This window comes from Macrobrachium nipponense, chromosome 17 (assembly GCF_015104395.2).
Source record: "Macrobrachium nipponense isolate FS-2020 chromosome 17, ASM1510439v2, whole genome shotgun sequence".
NCBI lineage: Eukaryota > Metazoa > Arthropoda > Malacostraca > Decapoda > Palaemonidae > Macrobrachium > Macrobrachium nipponense.
Genome location: NC_087210.1, coordinates 40520325 through 40545892, shown reverse-complemented (window position 1 = coordinate 40545892; position 25568 = coordinate 40520325). Strand labels below are relative to the sequence as shown.

The 25568-nt window shown below is 40.7% G+C and overlaps 1 protein-coding gene across 2 annotated transcripts in view; it reads left to right on the top strand.

Annotated features, from left to right (window-relative positions):
- LOC135196195 (DNA replication licensing factor mcm7-B-like) overlaps positions 1 to 25568 on the top strand; it is a 167857-nt gene that overhangs the window by 45725 nt on the left and 96564 nt on the right. For both annotated transcript variants that reach the window (XM_064222794.1, XM_064222795.1), the window contains exon 3: positions 20493 to 20602. In XM_064222794.1, coding sequence (XP_064078864.1) covers positions 20493 to 20602 — 110 coding nt within the window. The remainder of the gene's footprint in view (positions 1 to 20492; positions 20603 to 25568) is intronic.

Genomic DNA, 25568 nt, shown 5'->3' with positions numbered 1-25568 from the left:
TCAAATTTCGCGCCACTCGCTACAGGTAGGTCAGGTGATCTACCGGCCTGCCCTGGGCGGCAGGACTAGGAACCATCCCCGTTTTCTATCATATTTTCTCTGTCGCCGGTGGTATCAACATTGTTGCTATTACCTCCTGACTTAGATTCATATTTCATCCTTTGATCATCGTTTTTCGGCTTTTTGGTGACGTATCTGGATCGTGTTTTGGCATTCGCTACTGTGGACTGTTTTTGGAATAACTCTTTTGGATTTTTCTCAGTATGTCTGATTCAAATGTGAGTGTGAGAATGTGTGTGAATGTAGGCTGCAGGGTGAGGATACCGAAAGCTTCGGTTGATCCTCACACTGTATGCCGTAAATTTAGGGGGGTTCAGTGTTCTGCTATTAATACTTGTAAGGAATGCGAGGGATGAATGCAGAAGAGTGGAAGACTTTGACTTCTTATTTGAAGAAGTTAGAGAGGGATAGAATTAGACGATTGAAAGGTGTGAGTTCAAGGCCTATTGAGCCTTTCACGGATAATTCTAATCCTACTGATGTAGTTTCTCCCTATGTATCTCATTCTCAGAGTGCTTTTTCGGATTCGGCATCGGAAATCGCCAATCTGAAAGCTACAATTAGAGACATGAAGTCCAAGATGGCTGACTTCAAAGGTAAGGCTAGTGAAAGTGAGCATTTCAGTGAAGTGAGTTTCCCCAGTGTTGTGGAGGGGGCGTTGATCGTCCCTGCGACGCTCCAGCCTAGACCTCTTCCAAGCTCCCATGCCCAGAGGAGAAGGAAAGTCGAAAGCCTTAAGGGGAGGTCGTGGGGAATCCCCAACGGTCAGACGTCCCTTCAGCTAGCTCTGCTTCGTGGCAGGCGGCTCAAGGGCGCTATAGAAAAAGCGTCCTTCGCGAGTGTTTCTCGTCCTCTCCCTCTCCCTCACCTAAACGAGGGTGGAAGGAATCGAACTTGTCGAGACCGCTGAAGCGTCATATGAAGCCTGACATAGATTCTAGTCCAGGAGAGTCTTTCTCAGATGACGCTCCGTCTTCTAGCAAGAAAGCGAAGGGGGCGTCAGCGTCACCTGAAGTGTACGCGGAAGTACCCTTTCCTTCTCCCCCGAGTGATGACGAAAGACGTCATGCACTGGACGTGGGAGAAGCGTCAAGAAAGATCATTATGGCAGTTCAAGAGCAACTGTCATCTCTAGTGGGAGTTTTAGCGCCACGTCGGAAGGACGTGACGCTTCCAATTAAGAAGTCTCGTCCTCTCTCACCTGTTCAACGAGAAGCGTCATACAGACGGGAAACGGCTAAACGTCTTACAGAAGCGTCTAGTTCGAGAGCGAGAACAGGTGCTTACGAGAGTTTCGTAACGCCAGAGAGACGTAAGACGTCTTTTAGACGCGAAGCGTCATTGGAAACGGAGCATAGACATGACGCTCCGTCCAATATTATGACGCCAAGTAGGACGCCTTTGGAGAGCGGAGCGTCTTCCAAGCGCGAAGCGTCATCGCAGACGTCAGCAAAAAGACGTCATCCATGACGCTTGGCGAACGGGAAGCGTCATGTAAGCGTGAAGCGTCTTCTAAAATTCTAGAGAAGCCGAAGCTTATGACGCCTTCCAAGACTATTAGAACGGGAAAGAGGAAGGATTATCATTCCCTTAGCCCCTCTCCTATTAGGAGTTTGTCTCCTCAAGAAGAAGAACGTTCGGAAAGGAGAGCGGAGACGCATGTAGATCCCGAGTTAGAGGAAAAACTCGGATGACGAATATAGTGGAAGAGAAGGTCTGTCTAACTATAAGGTGTTGACTACCCTACTTCTTGAGGAGTACGGAGACGAGTTGACGCCTGCCGCTCCTCCTTCTCCGCGCTCGCTCTTTTCCAGTGCTAAGACGAAGAAGCCTTCGTCTTTTCTCAAAATGAAACCCACCATATCGATGAAGAGAGCATTACATTCCTTAGACTCATGGATGAAGTCTAAGAAAGACTTAGTGAGGACAGTCTTCTGCATGCCTCCAGCAAGATTGGCTGGGAAAAGAGGCATTTGGTATCAGACGGGAGAGAATATGGGTATTGCTCTCCCTTCTACAACCGAAACAGATTTTTCGACTTTGGTTGACGCTTCACGGCGTCAAAGTCTCAATTCTGCACGGATTACGTGGGGAATTTCGGAACTGGATCATCTCCTCAAGGGACCTCTTTCGTGTATTGGAAGTTTTTAACTTCTTAGATTGGTCCCTTGGGGTGATGTCCAAGAAAGCCCATGATTCGGAAGGAATCGAACCTGAAGCCCTGTTATGCATATTGTCTTGTATTGACAAGGCGGTACAGGATGGATCTTTTGAAATCTCCTCTTTGTTTGGGGCAGGTCTTTTAAAGAAAAGGACTGTATATGGCGCCTTCTTAACAAAGGCAGTCTCACATGCTCAGAGAGCAGCACTTCTATATGCGCCTCTATCTGACTTTTTGTTCCCTTCTCAGTTAGTAAAGGACATTGCGCATTCTTTAACTGAGAAGGCAACTCAGGATCTGCTGACGCAGTCAGCAAGAAAGAAGAAACCTGTTGCTGCATCGGACAAGAAAGGACCCAGTACAACGGTGCAGCCCTTTCGAGGTGGTCCGACCTCCAGACCTTCCACAAGGAGGAAGGCTCCAGAGAAGAGAGGTAGATCTGCTTTTCGTCCCTTTAAGAAGGGAAAATGAAGATTCTCTCCTCCAAGCACCAGTAGGTGCCAGGCTCCTGGGATTTGTGGAAGCCTGGACTGATAAATGCAGACGCGTCATCTTTGGCGATCTTAAGGAGCGGATATCGTATCCCTTTCCTGAACACTCCTCCCCTAACGTCAATACCAAGGGAACTATCAGCCAAATACAAGGATCCTGTGCTGAGGGATACTCTTTGATCGATGGTGGAACAAATGTGGGACAAGAGAGCGATAGAATTGGTACGGGATCAACACTCCCCGGGGTTTTACAATCGCCTTTTTCTGGTGGCGAAAGCCTCGGGAGGCTGGAGACCAGTACTGGACGTCAGCTCTCTGAACAAATTTGTTCAGAAGGAGAAGTTCTCCATGGAGACTTCTGCTTCAGTCATGGCGTCATTACGACAGGGAGATTGGATGGTGTCTTTAGATCTCCAGGACGCCTACTTTCACGTCCCGATCCACCCTTCATCGAAGAAGTACCTCCGTTTCATGACGGGGGGAAGGATCTTTCAGTTCAGAGCCTTGTGTTTCGGCCTGTCCACAGCTCCTCAGGTCTTCACAAGCCTGATGAAGAATGTGGCGAGGTTTCTTCACCTCAAAGGAGTGAATGTCTCTATGTATCTGGACGACTGGCTCATCAGGGCCAGATCGGAGAGACAGTGCTTGGGGGACCTAAAGTTAACTCTGGATTTAATCAAAGCGTTGGGATTGCTTGTGAACCTCGAGAAGTCTCAGCTGACCCCCAGACAAGACCTAGTCTATCTGGGGATTCGGATGGATTCTCGGGGTTTTCGAGTTTTTCCTTCGCAAGAGAGAATCGCAAAAGGTTTGCGGATAGTCTCTCTCTTCTTAGAGAAGCAACAAACGTCGGCGAGGGAATGGTTGAGCCTTCTGGGACGCTTTCCTCGCTAGAACAATTCTTCCCTCTAGGAAGACTTCATATACGTCCGCTTCAATTCTTCCTCAAGAGGTCTTGGAGCTGGAAAACCGGACAACTGTCGGACGTTTTTCCCATTCCAGTGGAGATAAAGTCACACCTACAGTGGTGGTTGCTCCCTCTGGAAGAGAACAAAGGGATCTCTCTAAGAACACAGAACCCAGACCTAGTGTTGTTCTCCGACGCGTCGGAGAGAGGTTGGGGAGCGACATTAGGCTCAGAGGAAGTGTCAGGCACCTGGGAACCAGCACAGGTGTCTTGGCACATAAACTGCAAAGAGCTCTTCGCCGTACATCTGGCCTTGAAGAGCCTAGAACCTCTGGTGTCAAACAAGGTAGTGCAAGTAAACGTGGACAACACCACCGCACTTGCCTACATTCGGAAACAGGGAGGGACGCACTCCTCGTTCTTTACGAGCTCACGAGAGACCTATTACTTTGGACGTCTCACAGGAATCTCCCTGCTGACAAGGTTCGTACAGGGAGTAAGGAATGTGAGGGCGGACAGGCTCAGCAGGAGGAACCAGGTCCTTCATACAGAATGGACACTACACGAGGAAGTGTGTCTCGATCTCTGGTCTCTGTGGGGAACTCCTCATGTGGATCTCTTCGCAACATTCATCTCAAAAAGGCTCCCAGTTTTTTGCTCGGTTCCGTGGAAGATCCAAGAGCTCTTATGGTAGACGCCTTCCTGCTAAATTGGTCTCGAGTAGACGTATATGCTTTTCCCCCATTCAAAATCCTGGGGTTAGTAATGAAAAAGTTTGTGGCGTCAAAAGAGACGAGGATGACGTTAATAGCCCCCTTTTGGCCGGCCCAGGAATGGTTCACAGGAGGTGGTAGAGTGGATCGTAGATTTTCCAAGATCCCTACCAAGAAGGATGGATCTTCTCAGACCACACCACACTTCAAGAGGTACCACCAAAACCTCCTCCCCGCTCTCGCTCTGACTGCCTTTCGACTATCGAAAGACTTGTCAGAGCGAGAGGCTTTTCTCGCGAAGTGGCAAGCGCGATCGCGAGAGCACGCAGAACCTCCACTACGAAAGTATACCAATCAAAGTGGGAGGTATTTAGAAGGTGGTGTAGATCCAAGAAGTTGTCCTCCTCCACTACCTCTATAGCGGAAATTGCTGATTTCCTGCTATTCCTGAGAGAAAAATCTCATCTAGCCGTATCCACAATAAAGGGATACAGAAGTATGCTCTCGGCTGTATTCAGGAACAGAGGCTTAGATCTGGCAGATAATAAAGATCTCACGATCTCATAAGGTCTTTTGAGACTTCAAAGTCTAAGGAACCAGTACCTCCGAACTGGAACCTAGACGTAGTCCTAAAGTATCTGTCATCGGAAAGATTCGAACCTCCTCATCGGGCATCGTTTAGAGACATTACCCGAAAATGCCTATTCCTATTATCTTTAGCTACGGCAAAGAGAATTAGTGAATTGCATGCTCTGCAGGATAAAGTAGGATTCAAGGGAGACTCAGCGATTTGCTCGTTTAAGACCCTGTTTTTAGCGAAAACAAGAAAATCATTCCTACGAATCCCTGGCCTAAGTCATTCGAAGTCAAAGGCATGTCGAGTCTCGTAGGCAGAGAAGCAGAGAGGTCTCTATGCCCTGTTAGAGCTCTGAAGTTCTACCTTCAGAGAAAGCATCAAATGGGAGGCTCTAGACAAGGTCTTTGGTGCGCGGTAAAAGACCCCACAAGACTGATGTCCAAGAATGCGCTGGCATTCTTTGTAAGAAACGTCATTACAGACGCTCATAAGGCCTGTCCTGACGAACAGTTACAACTGTTGAGAGTAAAAGCTCATGAAGTGAGAGCTATAGCGACGTCTCTCTCGTTTCATAAGAATATGTCGCCTTAAAAAACATCAGAGATACGACATTTTTGGAGATGCAAGCTCAGTATTTGCATCTCATTACTTGAAAGACGTGCGTGTGACATATGAGAAGTGTTTTTCTCTAGGTCCTTTCGTATCGGGCGGATACGATTCTGGGTACGGGAGCCGACACAATCCTTAAATGTATATACTTTTCTTCTTTTGGATATGGTCGAGAGTCTCTTCGAACAATGGAGGACTTAGGCTAGCACGGCGGCCGTCTGTGTTGTTCAGTAAGAGACGCTTGTCATATCCAATTAGATGAGTATAATTTTTTTTTGAAAATTATGTATGTGTGTGTAGTGGTTTTGAGTTACGGTTGTTGTGACGAGTTCGGGGATAACTCGGAACAATCCTTAGTTCTAACATATGGTTAGGATCAGGTGGTCGGGATTGGGTTGGTTGTGCTCCTTCATAAGGTGTATTGTCATATAAGTGGATCAGCACCCATTGACAAAGTCCTTTTAGGCTCTGCCGAGTAAGCGGATAAGACCCCATCGGCAGACCCACAAGAACTCTTGGCCATAGATCATAATATCTCGCTAAAGTTTCTTGAGGTGATTGCAGACTACTGGGCAAACACCCACGAGTCTACCACCTATCAGGTAGGAACCAAGGTTTTATTTATACCTACAACATATGTTGTTTACCTGTCTATTCCATATAGAAGCTGTCTCTTACCCTCCACCGAAGGGTGCCAATCAGCTATGTATATATCTGACAGGTAAGTTGATTGTATGAAAATGATATTGTTATGTTACAATAAAGTTTCATACATACTTACCTGGCAGATATATACAATTAAAGGCCCACCCAGCCTCCCCGCAGGAGACAGGTGGAAGAGAGAAAATATGATAGAAAACGGGGATGGTTCCTAGTCCTGCCGCCCAGGGCAGGCCGGTAGATCACCTGACCTACCTGTAGCGAGTGGCGCGAAATTTGAATTTCTGTCGGGGACGACGGAGTCTTAGCTATGTATATATCTGCCAGGTAAGTATGTATGAAACTTTATTGTAACATAACAATATCATTTTTATGGCGCTCTGCTAATGCCATAAAACTGGATCACCATTAACTAAGTCAGCTGATAACCTAGGACTGCCTATATATGTTTCATTATAGCTGTCTGTATCTCCATTAGGTAAAGATACATTAAAGAATAGAAATGAATGATTATACTGTTCACTAGTTACAGTGGTTGAAGAGAGAGAATAAAAAGTATGATTACTATCCTAGTAATTATTTGAAATGAGTATATACTGATTATTTATACATTTTATATGCATATTTTAAGCCTTTAGCTTCTTAGTTTTAGATTGCCAGAATCAAAACTCAACATTAAAAGGTATATATGCTGAAATCCTAATATATCCAGTAAAAACGGGTTGACCATTACATGCAGTCAAATATTACTCTTAAGTATAGTTATGTAATGGATATTACATGATAAAAAGGAATTGAGAACATTCCTTAGAAGCATTTCATATAATGTAATCAGGTCAGGGGCCAAGGAAGCCATGGCAGAAAGTCTGCCTGAAAACCACTGTTGAGTGTGAGAACCTTACCTAAGCAAATGTATGAAAAACATCAACAACCTATTTCCATGGGAACCACTTCGGCTCTCGCGAGAAAGGGAAGGCTTACGTGTCATAAGTAGATAAGTATGTTCGTTCTATGCCTGTATCTTTGATTAGGTTTGCTCGCCTATGATTTGTAAATGTATTGTAACTCAGACTTCCTCTACTCCTCTTAGTTCAAACATCTATTCAGAAACCTTCTCTGCAAGTTATCTCAACATGTAGAACTTACAGAGATATAAGTGTATTTTTTCTACTCTGTGTTCCCACGACTTACCCTCTACCCATGCAAGAAGCAAGAAATGAATATCGAGTTAAGAGAATATCTTCACATTTCAGTGGAGAAGTAGACAGAGAGAGAGAGAGATCACCCAATGATGTTCGCATTGCAAACCATAATTACAAACCAGTGGCACGTTTGGTAAACTGCGATGCCTCTAACATACACAAGCAGTCCCTGGTTATCGGCAGGGTGCTGATAAGTGGAAACTGCCATTAATTGAAAATCAGCAATTTATGGCACTTATGGCAGCGAATTTCTGTTAAGTATCTTATGGTGCCATAGCTCTTATTATTGGCACTGAAATCTACCCATTATGGCACCATAAATGCCTGTCCAGTGCCATAAAGCCGGATTACCATTAACCGTGCCATAAAACCAGATCGCTATTAACCAAGTCTGCCGATAACCAGGGACTGCCTGTACTGAGTAAGTTACATAATTATACCCAGTAATTACATGATTAGGTCCTCCCTTCTCCCCTCTGATGGATTTGAGGCATGAAAAAACGGAGCTCTTTGCTCACTATTGTTCCTGTTCTCCCGCTAGTGGGCCGGACTGGTCACCTACACAATAGTGTGAAGTGTTATCCTCAAAATTTTGAATTCTAGCTGCCATATAAGTGGAGCTTTAAGATATGTAATTACTGGGTAAGTATAATTAAAAATTTTATTATAAAAATGTAATTTTCTAATTCATCACTTGACTTCATGCTATTGAATAGAATATGTCCATGTATCCCACCTCCTATCAATGTGGGAACCAGCTATGTATCATACTTGTTAAGTCTTTTATAGTAAAGTTACATTTTTATAAAAGAATGAAATTTCATATATACTTAACAAGTAATTACATGACCAAAACCCTCCCTTATCCCTTCTGATGGACATAAGCATAAATGGAATGAATATTGTCTACCAAGTTGTTCCTAACCCTCATGCTAGTGGGCAAGGCTGGTGTTACCTACACAATGTTGGTGTTGCTACTGCAAAACTTGAATCTAAACTACTGCAAATAAATGAAACAATGGGTATGTAATTACTTGGTAAGTATACATAACATTTTATTTTATAATAAAAATGTCATTTTTATGGTATCTTGTGTTGGTTTAAAGATATTCTTCTGCTTAAATTTATATTTTGTTCATGAAACTTACCTGTCAGATATATATATAGCTGTATTTTCTGAAGTCCGACAGAATTTTAAAAACTTCCGACACACGCAGTGGTCGGTCAGGTGGTTAGTACCCATTCCCGCCGCTGGGAGGCGGGTATCAGGAACCATTCCCATTTTCTATTCATAATTTTTCTGTCGCCGGTGCTGAAAACACCTGTTTTCAGTACCTCCGTCTTAGGATTTTGGAAACATCATTGCCGCTAAGTATCCTAATTGTCTTTTGATATATTTACTTGGATTTGTGGCTAGGCATACGCTATCTTAAATTGATTTGAATTTGATTCATTTTTGCATAAAATATCTGAATCTAGTTAGGCTAGTTTCAGACGGGGTTGTCTGCAAAGATAGGGTGTGGCTACCGAAAGCTTCGGTAGATCCGCACTTGGTATGTACGAGGGGTATGGGTCTTGCTTCTTTGTTGAGATTTGTCATGTAAGGAGTGTGAGACTTTGTCTATTCCGTAAGGAAGACGTATGATTCGTATGTACGCAATTAATCAGTAAACATGTCTAATTCCGTAAGGAAGACGTATGATTCGTATGTACGCAATTAATCAGTAACAAAAGTCAGGGTAGTGAACCTGCTAACCTTCCTGTAGACTTTATTTTGCCTAACCCTGTAGTATGGCCTATGGGCTATGAATATGTCTACGAGAGGTGCTCGCTCTCCTTCATTGCTGTGAAGTGCTACTTCTGTAATTGTTACTCCTAACCCTGCATTGTTGCCTTCGGGCCCTAAGCAGTGTCTGTAGAGGAATGCCCTTTCTCTGATACTCTTTCGATTCGTAACTTAGAATCGAAAGTGCTTGCTTAAGAGAGTAAAAGTGAAGTGCAGAAGTGCAGTGATATCCCTTGTGTAGTGGAGGGTGCGTCAGATCGGCCTCGTTTCGCCTCTAGGCCGGGACCTCTGCTTGACTCCCAGGACCCGGGGAGGGAGCATGTCGAAAGCCTAAGGAGGGTTACAAGGAACCCCCACCGATCTGGCGTGCCTTCGGCAGTTTCTGATGAAAATCCCCAGACTGCCAAAGTGCGTGCGCGTGCACGAATCCTGAAAGATTGCTTCTCGTCCGCCGAAGCGTCCTCCCCGTGCAGGGGTTGGAGCTTTCGGAAGGACTCGCGCCCTCTAAATAGAAGCTTTATAGAAGAGGACGCTTCACGTCCTCTCTCTCTCTCTCTCTCGTTATGCGTTTCAGTGAGAAGTAAGAAGGCGAACGTCGCCTGAACTCGTGTCCGTCTTTCCACCGAGAAATACGTAAAAGAAGTCATAGTAGCAGGAAGCTTTTGAGAGCGGACGCCCAAGCCAGGCGCGCGCGGGTGCACGCCGAGCGCGCACCAGCGCACGCCAGGTGTGTCGCCTGGCTGAACGTTTCTGTTGAACTCTTCAAGCTCTTGTTTCAGATTTGGGCCTAAAGAATTTTTACCTCTACCTTCGGTGATACCTTCTACCTCACCTGCAAAGAATGTGAAGTAGGCAGTGCTTCGGAGGAAGCTTAAAGTGAACAGACAACTTCTTCTTCGAAACCCAGCAAGACATCGGGTTTCGTGAATTCAAGAGGTCTCTGTCAATTAATATTGCTTTTCGCATAGGTGGATGGAGTTTAGGAAAGCTCAATGGAAGATCTCGTTTGCTCTACCGCAAGCTTTGCCATTCTGCCAATAAATTTAAGTTGCCACTACCGCAGTCAAGACTTTGCGATAAGGCAGTTACGGGTTATAAAGGCTCGATGTCCTGCACGTCAGGACTCTCGGCAACGTTCAGTAGGATTCTTGCAAAGGCACTCATCAAAAGGACGCTCTTCAGGAAAGCGCAAGACAGGACTTCCTTTGCCATACTGCCAATAAATTTTAAGCTTTAGCAGGCATTAGTTGTGATACGGGAGAGGAAGCTGGTTGGAGAGTTTCTTCCTCTTCCCAGGATAATTTTGCAAGCTTTTTAGCCCATCTGAAAGGGTTTTTCGGATGATAGATTTTGTTAGTTTCTAGTCGGGACTACGCTGCCGAATTGAACATCGTCGTTCTACCTGCCGTAAGCCCAGTCTCTTAACAGATTCTTGCCCCTTCCTCGTTTGAGACGGGAATCGGAAAAATTAAATGCTCGACTTCCTGGATTACGTTTTGTCAATTCAGTGACTTTCCCCCATTGACAATATACTATCGTTTTGTCAAGTAAGTGGGTATCCCCTCATTGACAAAATATCTCTTTGTCCCGTAAATGGGTTAGTTCTCATTGACAAACATCTCATTAACTTGATATTGCGTAAGCGAATAAGCTCTTATTGACAAGATTCGGAAGAGCTCTCATTCGTCATTCGCAGACTCGTACATGAAATAGACTTGTAGACTACGTCAATGAACGCTTATGTCCAATAACATAGAATCTTGAGCTGACTGCTTCGATTCTCTTAAGTTTTGTTCATGAAACTTGCCTGTCAGATATGTATGTAGCTGTATTTCCGAATTCAGCTATATATATGTCTGCCAGGTAAGTATGAACAAACTTTATTGTGATATAATTTCATATTTTGCCTTGCATTATTTTACTTCTGGTTGGTTCAAGTCATATACGTTTGCTGTAGTTACCTCTTCGGATGGCAACCGAGAGGTCTATTGTCTATTTTAAGGACATTTAATCGTTACTCCCTGCAGCCTTCCAGGAGTTTCCGATTTATCTTTTACCGTTGTATGGTAGTGTTCTGACTACACAAACGCATCTATATATTTAGCGTTTTCTGTTTCGCTTAAATATACCAGCTTGAGAGTCTCTTTCTGCTCAAAAAATAACGGACCTATTTCTTCGTAGAATAGGGTAGCTGGCAACCCAGACATAAAGTTAAGAGACGACGTTCGTAAGCTGCTGGCTGCTGCTGTCACGCTGTGTCTGTCCTCCAGTCCAACCGAGCCAGCACAGATCGTGCGCTGTCATGCGCGGTAGGTTACGTCTCTCTCTCCTGCGGGATTGACTGACTAACCGTATCTCTGTGCTGACGGTCACGTCTCTCCTGCGGGATTGACTGACTAACTGTATCTCTGTCCTACAATCACGGACTTTAGCCTAAGATTGAGGGGATTTCTTACGTGAATGAATAAACGTTACATTCGTTTTGCCTTACTATGTTCAACAGAGTTATCTCTTAATCCTTTCGGTGCTCGTTACCGCACTGTATGGAACTACGAGTCTACCGCAACATTGCACTTTTATATGCTCTCCTGCTTAGGCAAAGCGCAGCCTTATTAGGGAAGTAAGCATACTCAGGGAGGGAATGGATGAGATTGCTGGGGACCATTTCCTTCCTGAAGAAGTTTGTTTCCCCGAATAGACTGCAATTCAGACCACAGTTTTTTCCTACCGGGAAACTGAAATATTATTCAAGATCTAGGAATGATTCTGAACATCTCTCAGTGCGTCTATCACCTGAGGTGATAGAAGAAGGTGCCGGACATCTGGATAGGGTTTCAGATGTCCTGGATCTTAATCTGAAAGAAGTAAAGCGATTCGGTAGTCCCTCCAGTCCTCGAAACGAGTTTTTTGGGAACCAGTGGTCCTATCAACTCTATTCCACAGCTCTCTCATATCTTAAGAAGTATCTTCTCTCGGTCCTTGTTCGAGTTTACGAGAAAGAGCCTATTATAACAACAGGCGTAGAATGTAACGATCCTCTAGAGGTTCGTTACAGGATTGCAAAAGTCCGTACGAATCGTCTCGATCGACGGCAGCAACTATTCACTTCCGAGTGGAATCTTTCTTTAGAAGTAAGTTGAGAGTTGTGTAGACTTTAGGGACGCCCTTTCATTCTTCTCTTCGATATGTTGAGGACGAAGAGGCTTCTTCTTCTCTGCTCCCTTATTCTCGATCCAGGATCGGTACCTTTAAACGCCATCCTATGATATTGAACGGGGATGGATGTTTAGTCTCTTTTCCCCTTTTTCAATCGCTTAGGAAATGTAATAAGAGGATTTATGACGTCACAGGGAGCGACGATGACGCTGATTGCCCCATGTTGGCCTTCAGGATCCTGGATTCACAGAGGTCACATACTTCCTAGTTCACTTTCCAAGGACCTTTTCCGAGAGAGTCGGTCTACTCTAACTCGAAAGGTACCTATAACCTCTCCGCTCTGAGTTTGACTACGTTCAGACTATCGAGATGTTGACAGGAATAAGATTACCGTCTTCCATTTCCGTCTGAAGAATGGGATAAGCTGGCAGTCACAACTATTAAAGAATACGCAAATATGTTGTTGACGGCCTTTTGGGCTCAGAGATTTTGCGTCTGTCAAACAACAAAGCCCTTCACGATTTTTGAGTTCTGTGGAATCTCGAAACTCGCTCACCATCTACTTTTTGTCTCACCTGTTTTCTCGGAGTCAGACACTCGTGCGAGATCAGGCGACATATAGTAGCCCTGAGTTTCTTGTTGACGAAGTCGGTTGCGTTTATACACCCCCGATGATCGTGTAACATGAGACCAGGTTGGACTGTCAGGCATTCTTCCTTCGGGACTGAATCGCCTTTTTGCTCCTCGCTCCTTTCTCCTGGCACCAGAAGCTCGAGTCAGGAGTTGATTCGCTGACGACGTTCGGTTGCGTTGATACACCCCCAAGGTTTGCTTAGATTGAATCGCCCAGGCAGTCCAGACACTCATCCTTCAGCGAAGAATAGTGCCTTATGGTCTTCAGGGTACAGCCTTGCTGTCCTTGATTCGTCTGACTGGTCAACTGGTCGGTCACCTGACTTTAGTACAGACGTACTGACTGTGCATGTCCAGATTGAAGCTTTCAATATGGAACTTAGACGTAGTCTGAAGTTCTTGATGTCAAAGCATTCGAACCTCTCCTACCTGTTAACTTCTTGCATGTGATCAGGAAGGCCTTCTTCTAACCACCCTAGATATGACAAAGAGGGTTAGTGAAATTTTAAGCCATCGTAACAAGTTTTGGCTTTAAGAGAACACAAGGCGGTGTGCTCTCTAAGCCTTCCGTTGTGGCCTAAGAATGGAAACCCGTCTTGTCCTTGGGCCAGGAGCTTGGAAGCAAGGATGGCACAAGTTAGTGGGCAGGAGCCAGAGAGAGTCCTGTGCCCTGTCGGGTCTCTCAAGTTTTTATCTACATAAAACTCAAGAAAGTCGAAGTCATTTGGGCAATCTGCATGTTCCGAAAAAAAGACCAGACTTGCCCATATCGAAGAACACCCTGGCTTTAGTGTTAAGGAGTTCTTTCAAAAATGCTCCTTCATTGTGTTTGCACAAAGAATTGAAATCTTTTTATCTGAATGCTCACGAGGTGAGGGCGCGGCCTCGGAAGCATTTCAACAGAGCATGGCACTCAGCAACATCCTGAGTACCATGTTTTAGCGAAGCAACTCTGTGTTCACTTCACACTCCCTGCGAGATGTGAAGATGGCATATGAGATCTGCTGCTCGCTAGGCCATACGTGTCTGCAAGACACAATCTTGGGGGCAAGAAGTACCACTCATCCTATCCTGTAGAAAATGGTTAGGAAGAGCTCTTAATTTAGTTTTTGAGTCGCCGACAACGGCGACTTCTTAACTCTTAAGCCTTAGTTAACACACCTTAACTTTGGCTAGGTTGGTCAGGTGGTGATATATATATATATGAAAATATATCATTTGGGAGGTAAGGTTGGTCAGGTGGTGATATATATATATATGAAAATATATCATTTGGGAGGTAAAGTGAATTTAGGTATTAAAGGACATTTGTAGCTTGAATTGATATATAAATGGATCACGGTTCGATGTGATAATTATTCATAACAAAAGGCTATGTGCTGTCAAACGCTCGAATTGGCCAACATGGTAGACGGGGTTTCATATCGATTCTAATTACGAAAGCACCCAGGTCGAGGGTGATTTGTAAGGTCAGAATCGATTTGAACTTATAGCGTCTCTGTTGGCTGATTGGATAGCGTCACTGACTGTCCTGATTTCGTCCCCGTCCACTTGGACGGTGGTTCGATCCCATAGGGGGACGAAATTATTATCAATTAAAAAATTCCCCTTCGGTACATATATGAAAATATATCATTTGGGAGGTAAAGTGAATTTAGGTATTAAAGGACATTTGTAGCTTGAATTGATATATAAATGGATCACGGTTCGATGTGATAATTATTCATAACAAAAGGCTATGTGCTGTCAAACGCTCGAATTGGCCAACATGGTAGACGGGGTTTCATATCGATTCTAATTACGAAAGCACCCAGGTCGAGGGTGATTTGTAAGGTCAGAATCGATTTGAACTTATAGCGTCTCTGTTGGCTGATTGGATAGCGTCACTGACTGTCCTGATTTCGTCCCCGTCCACTTGGACGGTGGTTCGATCCCATAGGGGGACGAAATTATTATCAATTAAAAAAATTCCCCTTCGGTACATAGAAAATATATCATTTGGGAGGTAAAGTGAATTAGGTATTGAAAGGACATTTGTAGCTTGAATTGATATATAAATGGATCACGGTTCGATGGATAAATTATTCATAACAAAAGGCTATGTGCCTGTCAAACGCTCGAAATTGGCCAACATGGTAGACGGGGTTTTTCATATCGATTCTAATTACGAAAGCACCAGGTCGAGGGTGATTTGTAGGTCAGAATCGATTTGAACTTATAGCGTCTCTGTTGGCTGATTGGATAGCGTCACTGACTGTCCTGATTTCGTCCCCGTCCACTTGGACGGTGGTTCGATCCCATGGGGGGACGAAATTATTATCAATTAAAAAATTCCCCTTCGGTACATATATGAAAATATATCATTTGGGAGGGTAAGTGAATTTTAGGTATAAAGGACATTTGTAGCTTGAATTGATATATTTTATAATATATATATTTATTTTACTTTTTAGCCCTCATGGTATGGTCTATATGGTCTAGTCACATTGTGGTCACGCCCCCGTTGACAGATCATTTGGAGTGCACCAGCTTTATAGGTCGCTACCTCGCTGGCAACTCTAGTAAAGCAGAAGCAGACTTGGGTGACAGTAATCACGAAGTCAGCCATGCTAACAGGTGGAACCAAGATGTAAATCATCTGCATGCATTTGTTTCCCAAAATCCTTCTATTCTGTCCCTTCCCACCTCCAAAGGTGGGATTCAGCTATATATCTATCTGACGGTAAGTTTCATGAACAAAATTGATATTGTTATGATACAATAAAGTTTGTTCATACTTACCTGGCAGATATATAATCAAGTACCCACCCACCTCCCCTCAGGGGACAGTGGAAATAAAAATTATGAATAGAAAATGGGAATGGTTCCTGATACCCGCCTCCCAGCGGCGGGAATGGGTACTAACCACCTGACCGACCACTGCGTGTGTCGGAAGTTTTTAAAATTCTGTCGGACTTCAGAAAATACAGCTACAGTGGGGCCTCGTTATCCATGGGGGATAGGGCCCAGAACCCCCCCGTGATAAGTAAATACCCGTGTTATCCTGATACCCCCCTCAAAAATTGCTTAAAACTGCCTACTTTAATAGTTAACCCACCCAAGACCACTATTCCAATGTTATAACTGCCTACTTTAGTTCAGACACCAAATATGTTTTCAACTATCACCTAAAACTAAATTCAAGACAGTTTTAAAGTTATTGTACAAAATTAGCCTTAAAAAAATGAATGTAGTATATGTACTACTGTACATATGTAGCCTACTAGCCTAGGGATTACAGCTAGAAGCCTACATACGCATGGTGGGCCTCTTTTTTTTTTTACAAGGAAAGAGAGGATGAGTGGTAAGAGAACTATCAAAATATGTAAATCATATGGGTACTCACCAACAATCTATGTTGATAAAAGATGGCGACGATTTTGCAGTGCAATCCAGTAATATAATAACGATAATGCTACCAACAGTATGCAGCGAAACATCTCTTCCCTTCGTCACAACACGTTAATACTAGTATATTTCCACGTAAAAACCTTCATCTGACCTTTAGGCGGTCTTTCCCATAAGGAGTAAAAAGAATCAGGGCTTTTGGATGCCACATAATTAACTCGTTTATATGGGTACAATTTAAAGAACGCGCCGCACACCACATTTCATAACAACAACAAACAACGTTTGTAGGCCAGTGTTGCCAACTGGGAATGGCAATTTCTTGCTAGATTTTGTTCCATAAAAGGCTAAAAAAAAAATCACATACCGTATATACTCGAATAACGTGCAATCTCCCATATCGTGCAACCCCCTAATTTTCACCAATAAACAGTGGTTTTGTGTTTTGTCATGTATCTCATGTATCATGCAAGTTCATAAGTTGGTGGTTTAGCCTGCTAATGGCCGAGTCATTCAGATGTGTGCTGATGCTAGTCAATTTACGGTAATTTTCTTATTAATCTCGAGAATTGAATAGAAAATCTCAAGATTAAATAAAAATCCCAAGATAATAAAATAATTGTAAAAATAACACGCCTTGGAGTCCTTAATCATTCTCTCTCTCTCTCTCCCTCTCTCTCTCTCTTTCTCTCTCTCTCTCTCTCTCTCTCTCTCTCTCTCTCTCTCTCTCTCAGGAATAAATACGTACGTACTGTAATTTTGCATAACTGTGTAGACATTGTGTGCGTGTTTAAAAAAATGTGCAGTACACACACATTCCGATGTTTCGGTTTTTGGAATTTTTCAGATTTCGGAAATGTGAGGTCAGATGCATAATCAAACACCACTACTGCAGCAAAAACATTTTTTCCTTTATGTTTTTCATTATTGTTATTTATTAATTACAGTTTATTTAAATAAATATTAATATAATACTGTTAAATGAATGTGAGATAATTAAGATCACCTATATAAAATAGTGGGACAATTAATACCATATGTTCACTAATAGGTATTATTTTGAAAACAAACATTCCGTAAAACACAAAAATATATGTACATAACAATCAAAATATAATAATGTTTTGCAGTTCAACTTGTGAATTTTAACAATAAGTATGACTATATAATATATTTTACCATATCGATCTTGAAGTTGAAGAGTCGTAAAATTCTGAGGATGGTCCGGGAAAAGGATTTGTACTTTGTGATTACGTATCGCTACAACACCATGTGGTATTTTCATACCACTATATTGATGACGCATCGCTACGACACACTGGTGTTTTTTCATACCACTATACGTTAAAGTTAAAAACATGACATAGAATCGACTTTGCGACTTCGTTCACTTTGATATTTTTAACGATACAATAACTATCATTTGTACTACTAAAACCATCTTCACATAAGTAATTTTTCGTAAGATATGTGTTGTTGCAAAAGCTAGCTTATACATAAAAGGCTTTTATAATTTAAGTCATCTTAGATATACATATGCACCCAAACTCATTGTGGGGGGGTGAAATTTACTACTGTTTCCTCGGATATTGAAATACTTTAGCATCATTCAAACACTTTAATAATATAATGCATAAATACTAGGCTATACATATTTACATCGTATACAATACTACATACAGTTATATACACATACTTTTATATACAAAGTTAACAGTTATATACACATACTTTTATATACAAAGTTAATCATGTGAGTAGTGATCAGACGACAGCTGTGCACTGGACTACGTACGTACTACCTTGGAAGATAAAACGAACAAAAATTTTGTTGTTGTTAGTCGCCGGGATAGATTAACATTTTTCCAGAGATTAAAAAGCTGAATTTTGTTTTGGAAGGTATGTCAACCGTGATATTATATTATTGTTTTCACGAAGGAATAATTATATAAAGAAAATTATTGAGTAATTTTTGCTGTCAGCAGTCAGAAAATCACGAACATGGGTAACGTTCAAACCTAGTGCCATCCATGGCGTATGTCTATAAATAGAACAGAAGCAGAGGGCAGTCATTGGATAACAGATCTCCATGGCTACCAACCAACCAATCAGGTGTTAGTTATACTACTCTGTAATTTCTTAGAATGAACGTTTACACACACGAAGCTAACAATGATGTATGTGTTTTGCATACAGTACGTAGTTTTAGTTTTTATTATTAGTGTAAGTATTTTACTGATTTCATGAAGAATAGAATGATTCCTTCTCATTACTTTGAATGCAAAATGGCTTGAAGATTCTTCCGCAAAAAGAAGAGAAAAAAAAATTCCTTAGAAGATGATACCTATTTACTAACGCGGTTGACATACCTTCAAAACAAAATTCAGCTCTTTAATCTCTGGAAAAATGTTAATCTTTCCCGGCGACTAACAACAACAAAATTTTTGTTTGTTTTATCTTCCAGTGCACAGCTGTCGTCTGATCACTACTCATATGATTAATTTTGTATATAAAAGTATGTGTATATAACTGTTAACTTTGTATATAAAAGTATGTGTATATAACTGTATGTAGTATTTGTATACGATGTAAATATGTATAGCTTAGTATTTATGCATTATATTATTAAAGTGTTTGAATGATGCTAAAGTATTTCAATATCCGAGGAAACAGTAGTAAATTTCCCCACAATGAGTTTGGGTACATATGTATATTCTTTAAAGATGACTTAAATTTATAAAAGCCTTTTATGTATAAGCTAGCTTTTGTAACAACAGATATCTTACGAAAAATTACTTATGTGAAGATGGTTTTAGTAGTACAAATGATAGTTATTGTATCGTTAAAAATATCAAAGTGAACGAAGTCGCAAAGTCGATTCTATGTCATGTTTTTCCTAAACGCGTTGACTTAAAGGAGAACGTTATTTTGGTTTTATCACTGGCACAAACCCATAACAATGCAATGTATGTATGATAATTCTAAACTATTATTCACTACCAAAATAACGATGATATTTTGTATTGAAAATTAATGTTACGTATATTCCAAAAAAAACAATGTTTACTTACTACGTAGCATGAATAGTACATAAAAATTTCGAAAGATAATCTTGCTGTGAACGCTACCATAATTTGATTTCATATACGTACGTACATTTGTCAGCTGGCTGGCCTCGCATAGATAAAATTGATTTCACTGATATGGAATTACTCCACGAATAGCCTTTTTATTATGAAGATATGACGATAATATATAAGGTAAAAAATGCTTTTATGTATTTCGTTTACGCTTCGTCGCCAATAACAAACAGCAATACTTACGATAATCTATGACAAATAGCGTTTGTGTGACTTCATTGTTCAGAGAAGTTATATACGAATACTGCCAAAATAATAATGAAGTTCGAATTAATTTTAGCCTTAATGTTATTACTACTGTAATTACACTACCACTACTATTAAAATTTCTAAAAGTTTATCAAAACAAAAAATGTCGCTTTGAACGCAAACCGTATACATAAACCATTTTCGTACGTAAAGGTATATGCTTACATTTTGTGGCTGGCCACTCCGACGATAAGTTGAGTGCAATGATGTGGAATTATTCTTCGAATAGGCTCTTTATTTATTAGAGATCATGATAATATATATGGTAAGAATGGTTTTATTACCTTTATTGTCATTAATATCATAATGTGAATGTTTGTGTACGTTGGTGGTTATCGCACTGCAACTACGCTTAGCCTACCAATGAACGTCGTACCATAAAACCTTGAATAGGCTATTTATTTCGAAGATAGGACAATAATATATTAGGTGAGAATGGTTTTATTACCTTTATTGTCAGTTAATATCATTATATGAGTCTTTAAATGAATGTTGGTAGTTATCGGACCACGGCCGAGGGTTAGCCTACCGAAAAACATCGCATACGCAACACAACAAACCCGTGATGCAGCGATTCATACCAGTGATGTAACATGAGAAACGGTCCAAGAAAAAACCCGTGATTAACTGGATCCGTGAATACTGATCCGTGAATAAGCGATGCCCCACTGTATATATATATCTACCAGGTAAGTATGAACAAACTTTATTGTATCATAACAATATCATATTTGCCTTACATTTTCTCTTTTATTTTGTAGCTGAATTTGATTCGGACATGGCTGAGGCACTGGTTCAAAACAACAGGCGTTATAGTGCCCTCTTCTCAGAAGTTGTTTATGAAATGTTGCCTGATTATAAACAGAGAGAAGTAAGTAAAATGCTTATTGTAGACTATTTTATCTTTGTAGATATATTTTTAAGTACCATATTTTTAAGTACAATAGTGATGATAATGTTCTATAAGCTTGCATCTAGGTGAAGAAAAGAATTATTTAGGTTTACTGTACATTTTTATGGTCATGTTTATTGATTTGAGGTGCAAAGCCTAGTTATTAATTGACAGATAGGGCATAGACAGGAGTTGGGAGCTAGAGAACTATGATTAGAGGGTAGTTCTTGCACTCAAAATATATACCATTCTTTTATAATTTATGTAATGGGCCCCCTATTTGATAATCCTCTGTTGAAGCTTGTTTTTCTTCAGCTGTTGAAGCTTGTTTCTGTGGCTGAACTTACCTGTCAGATATATATATAGCTGAATCCCACCTTTGGAGGTGGGAAGGGACAGAATAGAAGGATTTTGGGAAACAAATGCATGCAGATGCTGTTCAGATGAAAGCAAAATTTCTGTTAGAAATTGGACATGTGGTCACTGTCACTCTTGACTGTGACTATCTCCAGTTCTGTGCCTTTTGCAAATTAGTTTTGCAGTGTTTGTTTGGCCTGTGAAGAATGTTAGCTGGTCTCTTGCTTTGGTAGAAGTCTGGAAAGAAGAAAAAGAAAATCCAAAACCAGTTACTTTAGTCATCTGGTTTTATACATCTTCATTGAATGGATCATTATGGTTTGTACCAAAATCAGCCATCTAGGTATCGGCCAGAACTATTACCTATATTAAAAGTAGAAAACAACTGTATTTCAAATCCCAAATTAGTAGCAAATTATTTGGGTAAATGTGTTACCAAAACATCAAGTATTTGAAGTTATACAAAAAAATTCCAATAAAAAATTATAAATTATGTCAATACCAATAAAATCTAATAATCAGGAAATCTATATCTTCCTTTCACCATGGAAGAACTGGAAAATGTCCTGAAACTTGCAAGACCTCCATGTAGACATGCTAAAATAGAAATCTGTGATAAATCATTTGATAAGAACGTCACACCAGGAAAAGCATAAACGGGACTTAGTATTTATACAGATGGTTTCAAGTCGAAGGAGGGTGAAGGCTATGCTGTAGTAACAAAAAATGTAAAAATAAGCGAAAAACTTCCAAAACTGTGCTCTATATTCACTGCAGATAAATGCTATATTGGAGGCTATAAAGCATACCTTTATGGTGGGAAATGCAAACAGTATCTTTGTAATATACACTGATTCTTATAGTGCTTTAGAGGCACTAAAACAATACACAATTTCTCATCCCGTAATTGAAGAAATGAGGGAGTGGATAGATATAATAGCAAAATGGAAGTTGTAAATATAAAACTCTGTTGGGTCCCTTCCCATGTGGGCATACAGGGTAATGAGGAGGTGGATAAAGAAGCTAAAAAGGCAGAAAAAAAGGATTTTATCAAAAAATACAAATACCTTACAATGACATTAAAACAACAATAAATGAATACTGTTAATCAAAATGGGAAAAAGAATTTACATATTGTGGCAGTTAATGAAAAAGATTTCGGAAAGTGAGACGATACCCGAAAAATGGAGAGAAAGTATATTAATTCCAATATTCAAAGAGAAAGAGAACATTCAGTGTTGTGAAAATTATCAAGGAATCAATATCATGTCACATACAGTAAAAGGTATTTGAAAGAATTATGGATAAAAGATTACGGCAACAAGTTCCAATCATTGACAGCAACTGGGATTCATGAAGGGTCTCGGTACTGTGGATGGTATTTTTGTGCTAAGACAAATTATGGAAAATTACAGAGGAGCAAAAGATCGTGCATATTGCCTTCATAGACCATGTGAAGGCATATGACAAGAGTACCATGTCAGGAAATATGGAGATGTCTCAAGGAGAGAGGAGTGATGGAGAAGTATGTCAGAATGATCAAGGAGCTGTATAAAAATGTAAAGACCAGCGTCAGATCTACAGTTGGAAGAACAGAAAATTTCCAAGTTGGAATTTGGCTACATTAGGATGTCAGGGAGGAGCCACCATGGTGTCTGCTGTATGCAGATGACAGTCTTCGTAGCTGAGAACAGGGAAGGACTGGAGGGAAGGTTGAAAGATGGAGATACCTTGGAGAGTAGAGGCTTAATGATATGCAGGAAAAAGACAGAATATATGACTACCGAATTGGATGGTGACCAGCAAACCACAATCAAATTGGGCAGAGGAAACATCATAAGGGTCCATAAATTGAAGTACCTTGGCTCAGTGATTGACAATGAGGGGAACATGGAAGAGGAAATTAAAAACCAGATTCATTGTGGTTGGAACAACTGGAGGAAGGTGTCTGGTCTCATAAGTGATAGGAAAGTCCCTAAAAGATTAAAAGGGCAGAGTGCAAAAGGCAGTGGTAAGACCAGCAATGACATATGGATTGGAAGCAGCAGCACCACTAAAGAAAACAGAGGGCAGAAAGTTGGACGTAACGGAGATGAGGATGCTGTGGTGGATGAGTGGAGCGACCAAAATGGACAGGGTTAGAAATTAACATATTACGGGTACAGTAAAGGTCACTGAAGCATCAAAGAAAGTGCAGGAGGCAAGGTTAAGATTGTATGGCCACCTGATGAGAAGAGAAGAGCAACACATGGCAAGAGAAGTGACGGATGTGGAGGTGGATGGAACACGAAGGAGCGGAAGACCTAAGACCAGGTAGAGAGATTGCATTAGAGATGGTATGAGAAAGAAGGGAGTGCGGGAGGAAATGACACAGTACAGAGGTAGATGGAAGAGACTCATTAAAAATGACAACCCTGAATAGGGATAAAGCTGGGAAAAAGAATGGCTAGAATTAAATCATAAATTAAAACATAAAATGTTCTGGAAATTCTTGGAATAGACAACAGTCAAAGCAGGGAAGATGTCATATTAAATATGAGAGTGTAGGGCGAAAAATTCATGGAGCTTCATATGGCAATTGAGAATACGTATACGAAATATTTCGTCAAAATTCCTGTTACTTTCCTAGTTACAGGGTAATTAGTAAACGTAACTCAATAAGCCAAAAACATTGATCCGTACAAGAAAATGCAATATTTCTTCTGTTATCGTAGATTTTGATAATCACTGTCAAAGAAATTGTGAACAATGGCATTTGTCGAGATTCCATGAGTTGCAGAAGGGAAGTCAGTTAGTCAGCTACGGACGGTCATGATTCGTTTCGGCAAGAATTTCATCATGCCAATGAGGAGAAGACAAGCAAAACATCTCGCTAACATACAGACGAAGAAAATTCGCTCTAATATGATTATAGAATATCATAATATACGCGATATTATCGTACTTAGTGAAGAGAGAGTGGGAGGGTTGCGTAGTAAGTAACGCCCCCGTCTTGCCTGATGCACACGTCACACTGTGCCCCAGGCTACGATCTTTGAGCAAAAGGATCTTTATTTATGATAAATAACATAGTATTGGTTTATTAATACCCAAAAAGGAATAGGAAATTCATAATAATCATGATTTATTAACATTATCTTTGTAAAAAGAGAGTATACCTTCAAGTTTCACCTCTGACATTCTCTTGCATTAACGTTTCTTTATCTTTGTTTCGGCAAGAATTTCATCATGCCAAAGAGGAAAATACATGGAAAACATCTTGCTAACATACAAAAGACTAAAATTCGCTTTAATAAGCCGAGTTAGTGAAGAGAGAGAGTTGCGTAGGAAGGAGTGCCCCGTCTTGCTTGATGCAGTACCCCAGGCTACGATATATGAGCAAAGGGATCATCATTTATGATTAAATTATGATAAATAACATACAGTAGAGCCTCATAATCACGGGGGATAGGGCCCAGAACCCCCTGTGATAAGTAAATACCCATGTTATCCTGGTACCCCCTCAAAAATTGCTAAAAACTGCCTACTTTAATAGTTAACCCACCCAAGACCACTATTCCAATATTTATAACCACCTACTTTAGTTCAAACACCAAATATGTCTTCAACTATCACCTTAAATTAAATTCAAGATAGTTTGAAAGTTATTTTACAATATTAGCCTAAAAATATATGTAGTATACATGCTACTGCACATATGTAGCCTACTAGACTATGGAAGCCTACATATGCATGCTCATGTGGGCCTCTTTTCTTCACAATGCATGTTAATATATTACACGTAATAACCTTCATCAGATGTTTAGGATTCTTTCCCATAAGAGTAAAAGAATCAGGGCTTTTAGATGCCACATATTAACTCGTTTATATGGGTACAATTTAAAGAACTCAGCGAACAGGACTTCAATAACAACATAAAGAAAACGTGGTAAGGGCAGTGTTGCCAAATGGGAATGGCAATTTCTTGCTAGATTTTGCTCCACAAAGTGCTAAAACATTCACATCATACACAGCAATGCCACTCAGCTAATTTCAACCGATTGCTCTCTATTTAAACATGTTTCTAACATACGCAGTGTACTTGTACATTACGTTACATGATTCCTAATAATTTCGAAACCTATTCTGTTCAATTCCTGAAAATGGTTTTGCAAGAGTTTGTTCTTTTTCTTGCATGATATATCAAACATAGTAGAATAAAAGAAATATTAAACTTAACATTACAAAGTTTTGATGTCAAAATACGTATGCTAGATGTATTTGAAAACAAATGCAAGTTTTCCTGCCAGATGCTGGATTGAAAATGTTCTTGCTAATCACCTCAAGAAAATGAAAGCTAGCATTAAAAATGCAAAATTGGTAACACTGGACTCAACAGTTCCGTGTTAGTAGTACAAAGGATAGTTATTGTATCATTAAAAATTCAAAATAAATGAAGCCTATTCTATTCATGTTTTTCTAAACACTTAGTCTAAAAGAAAACTTTATTTTGTTTGTTTCATCGTGCCACAAACCCCTGAAAATGCAGAGTACGTACATATGATCATTCTAAACTATTATTTACTACCAGAATAACAATGATATTGTG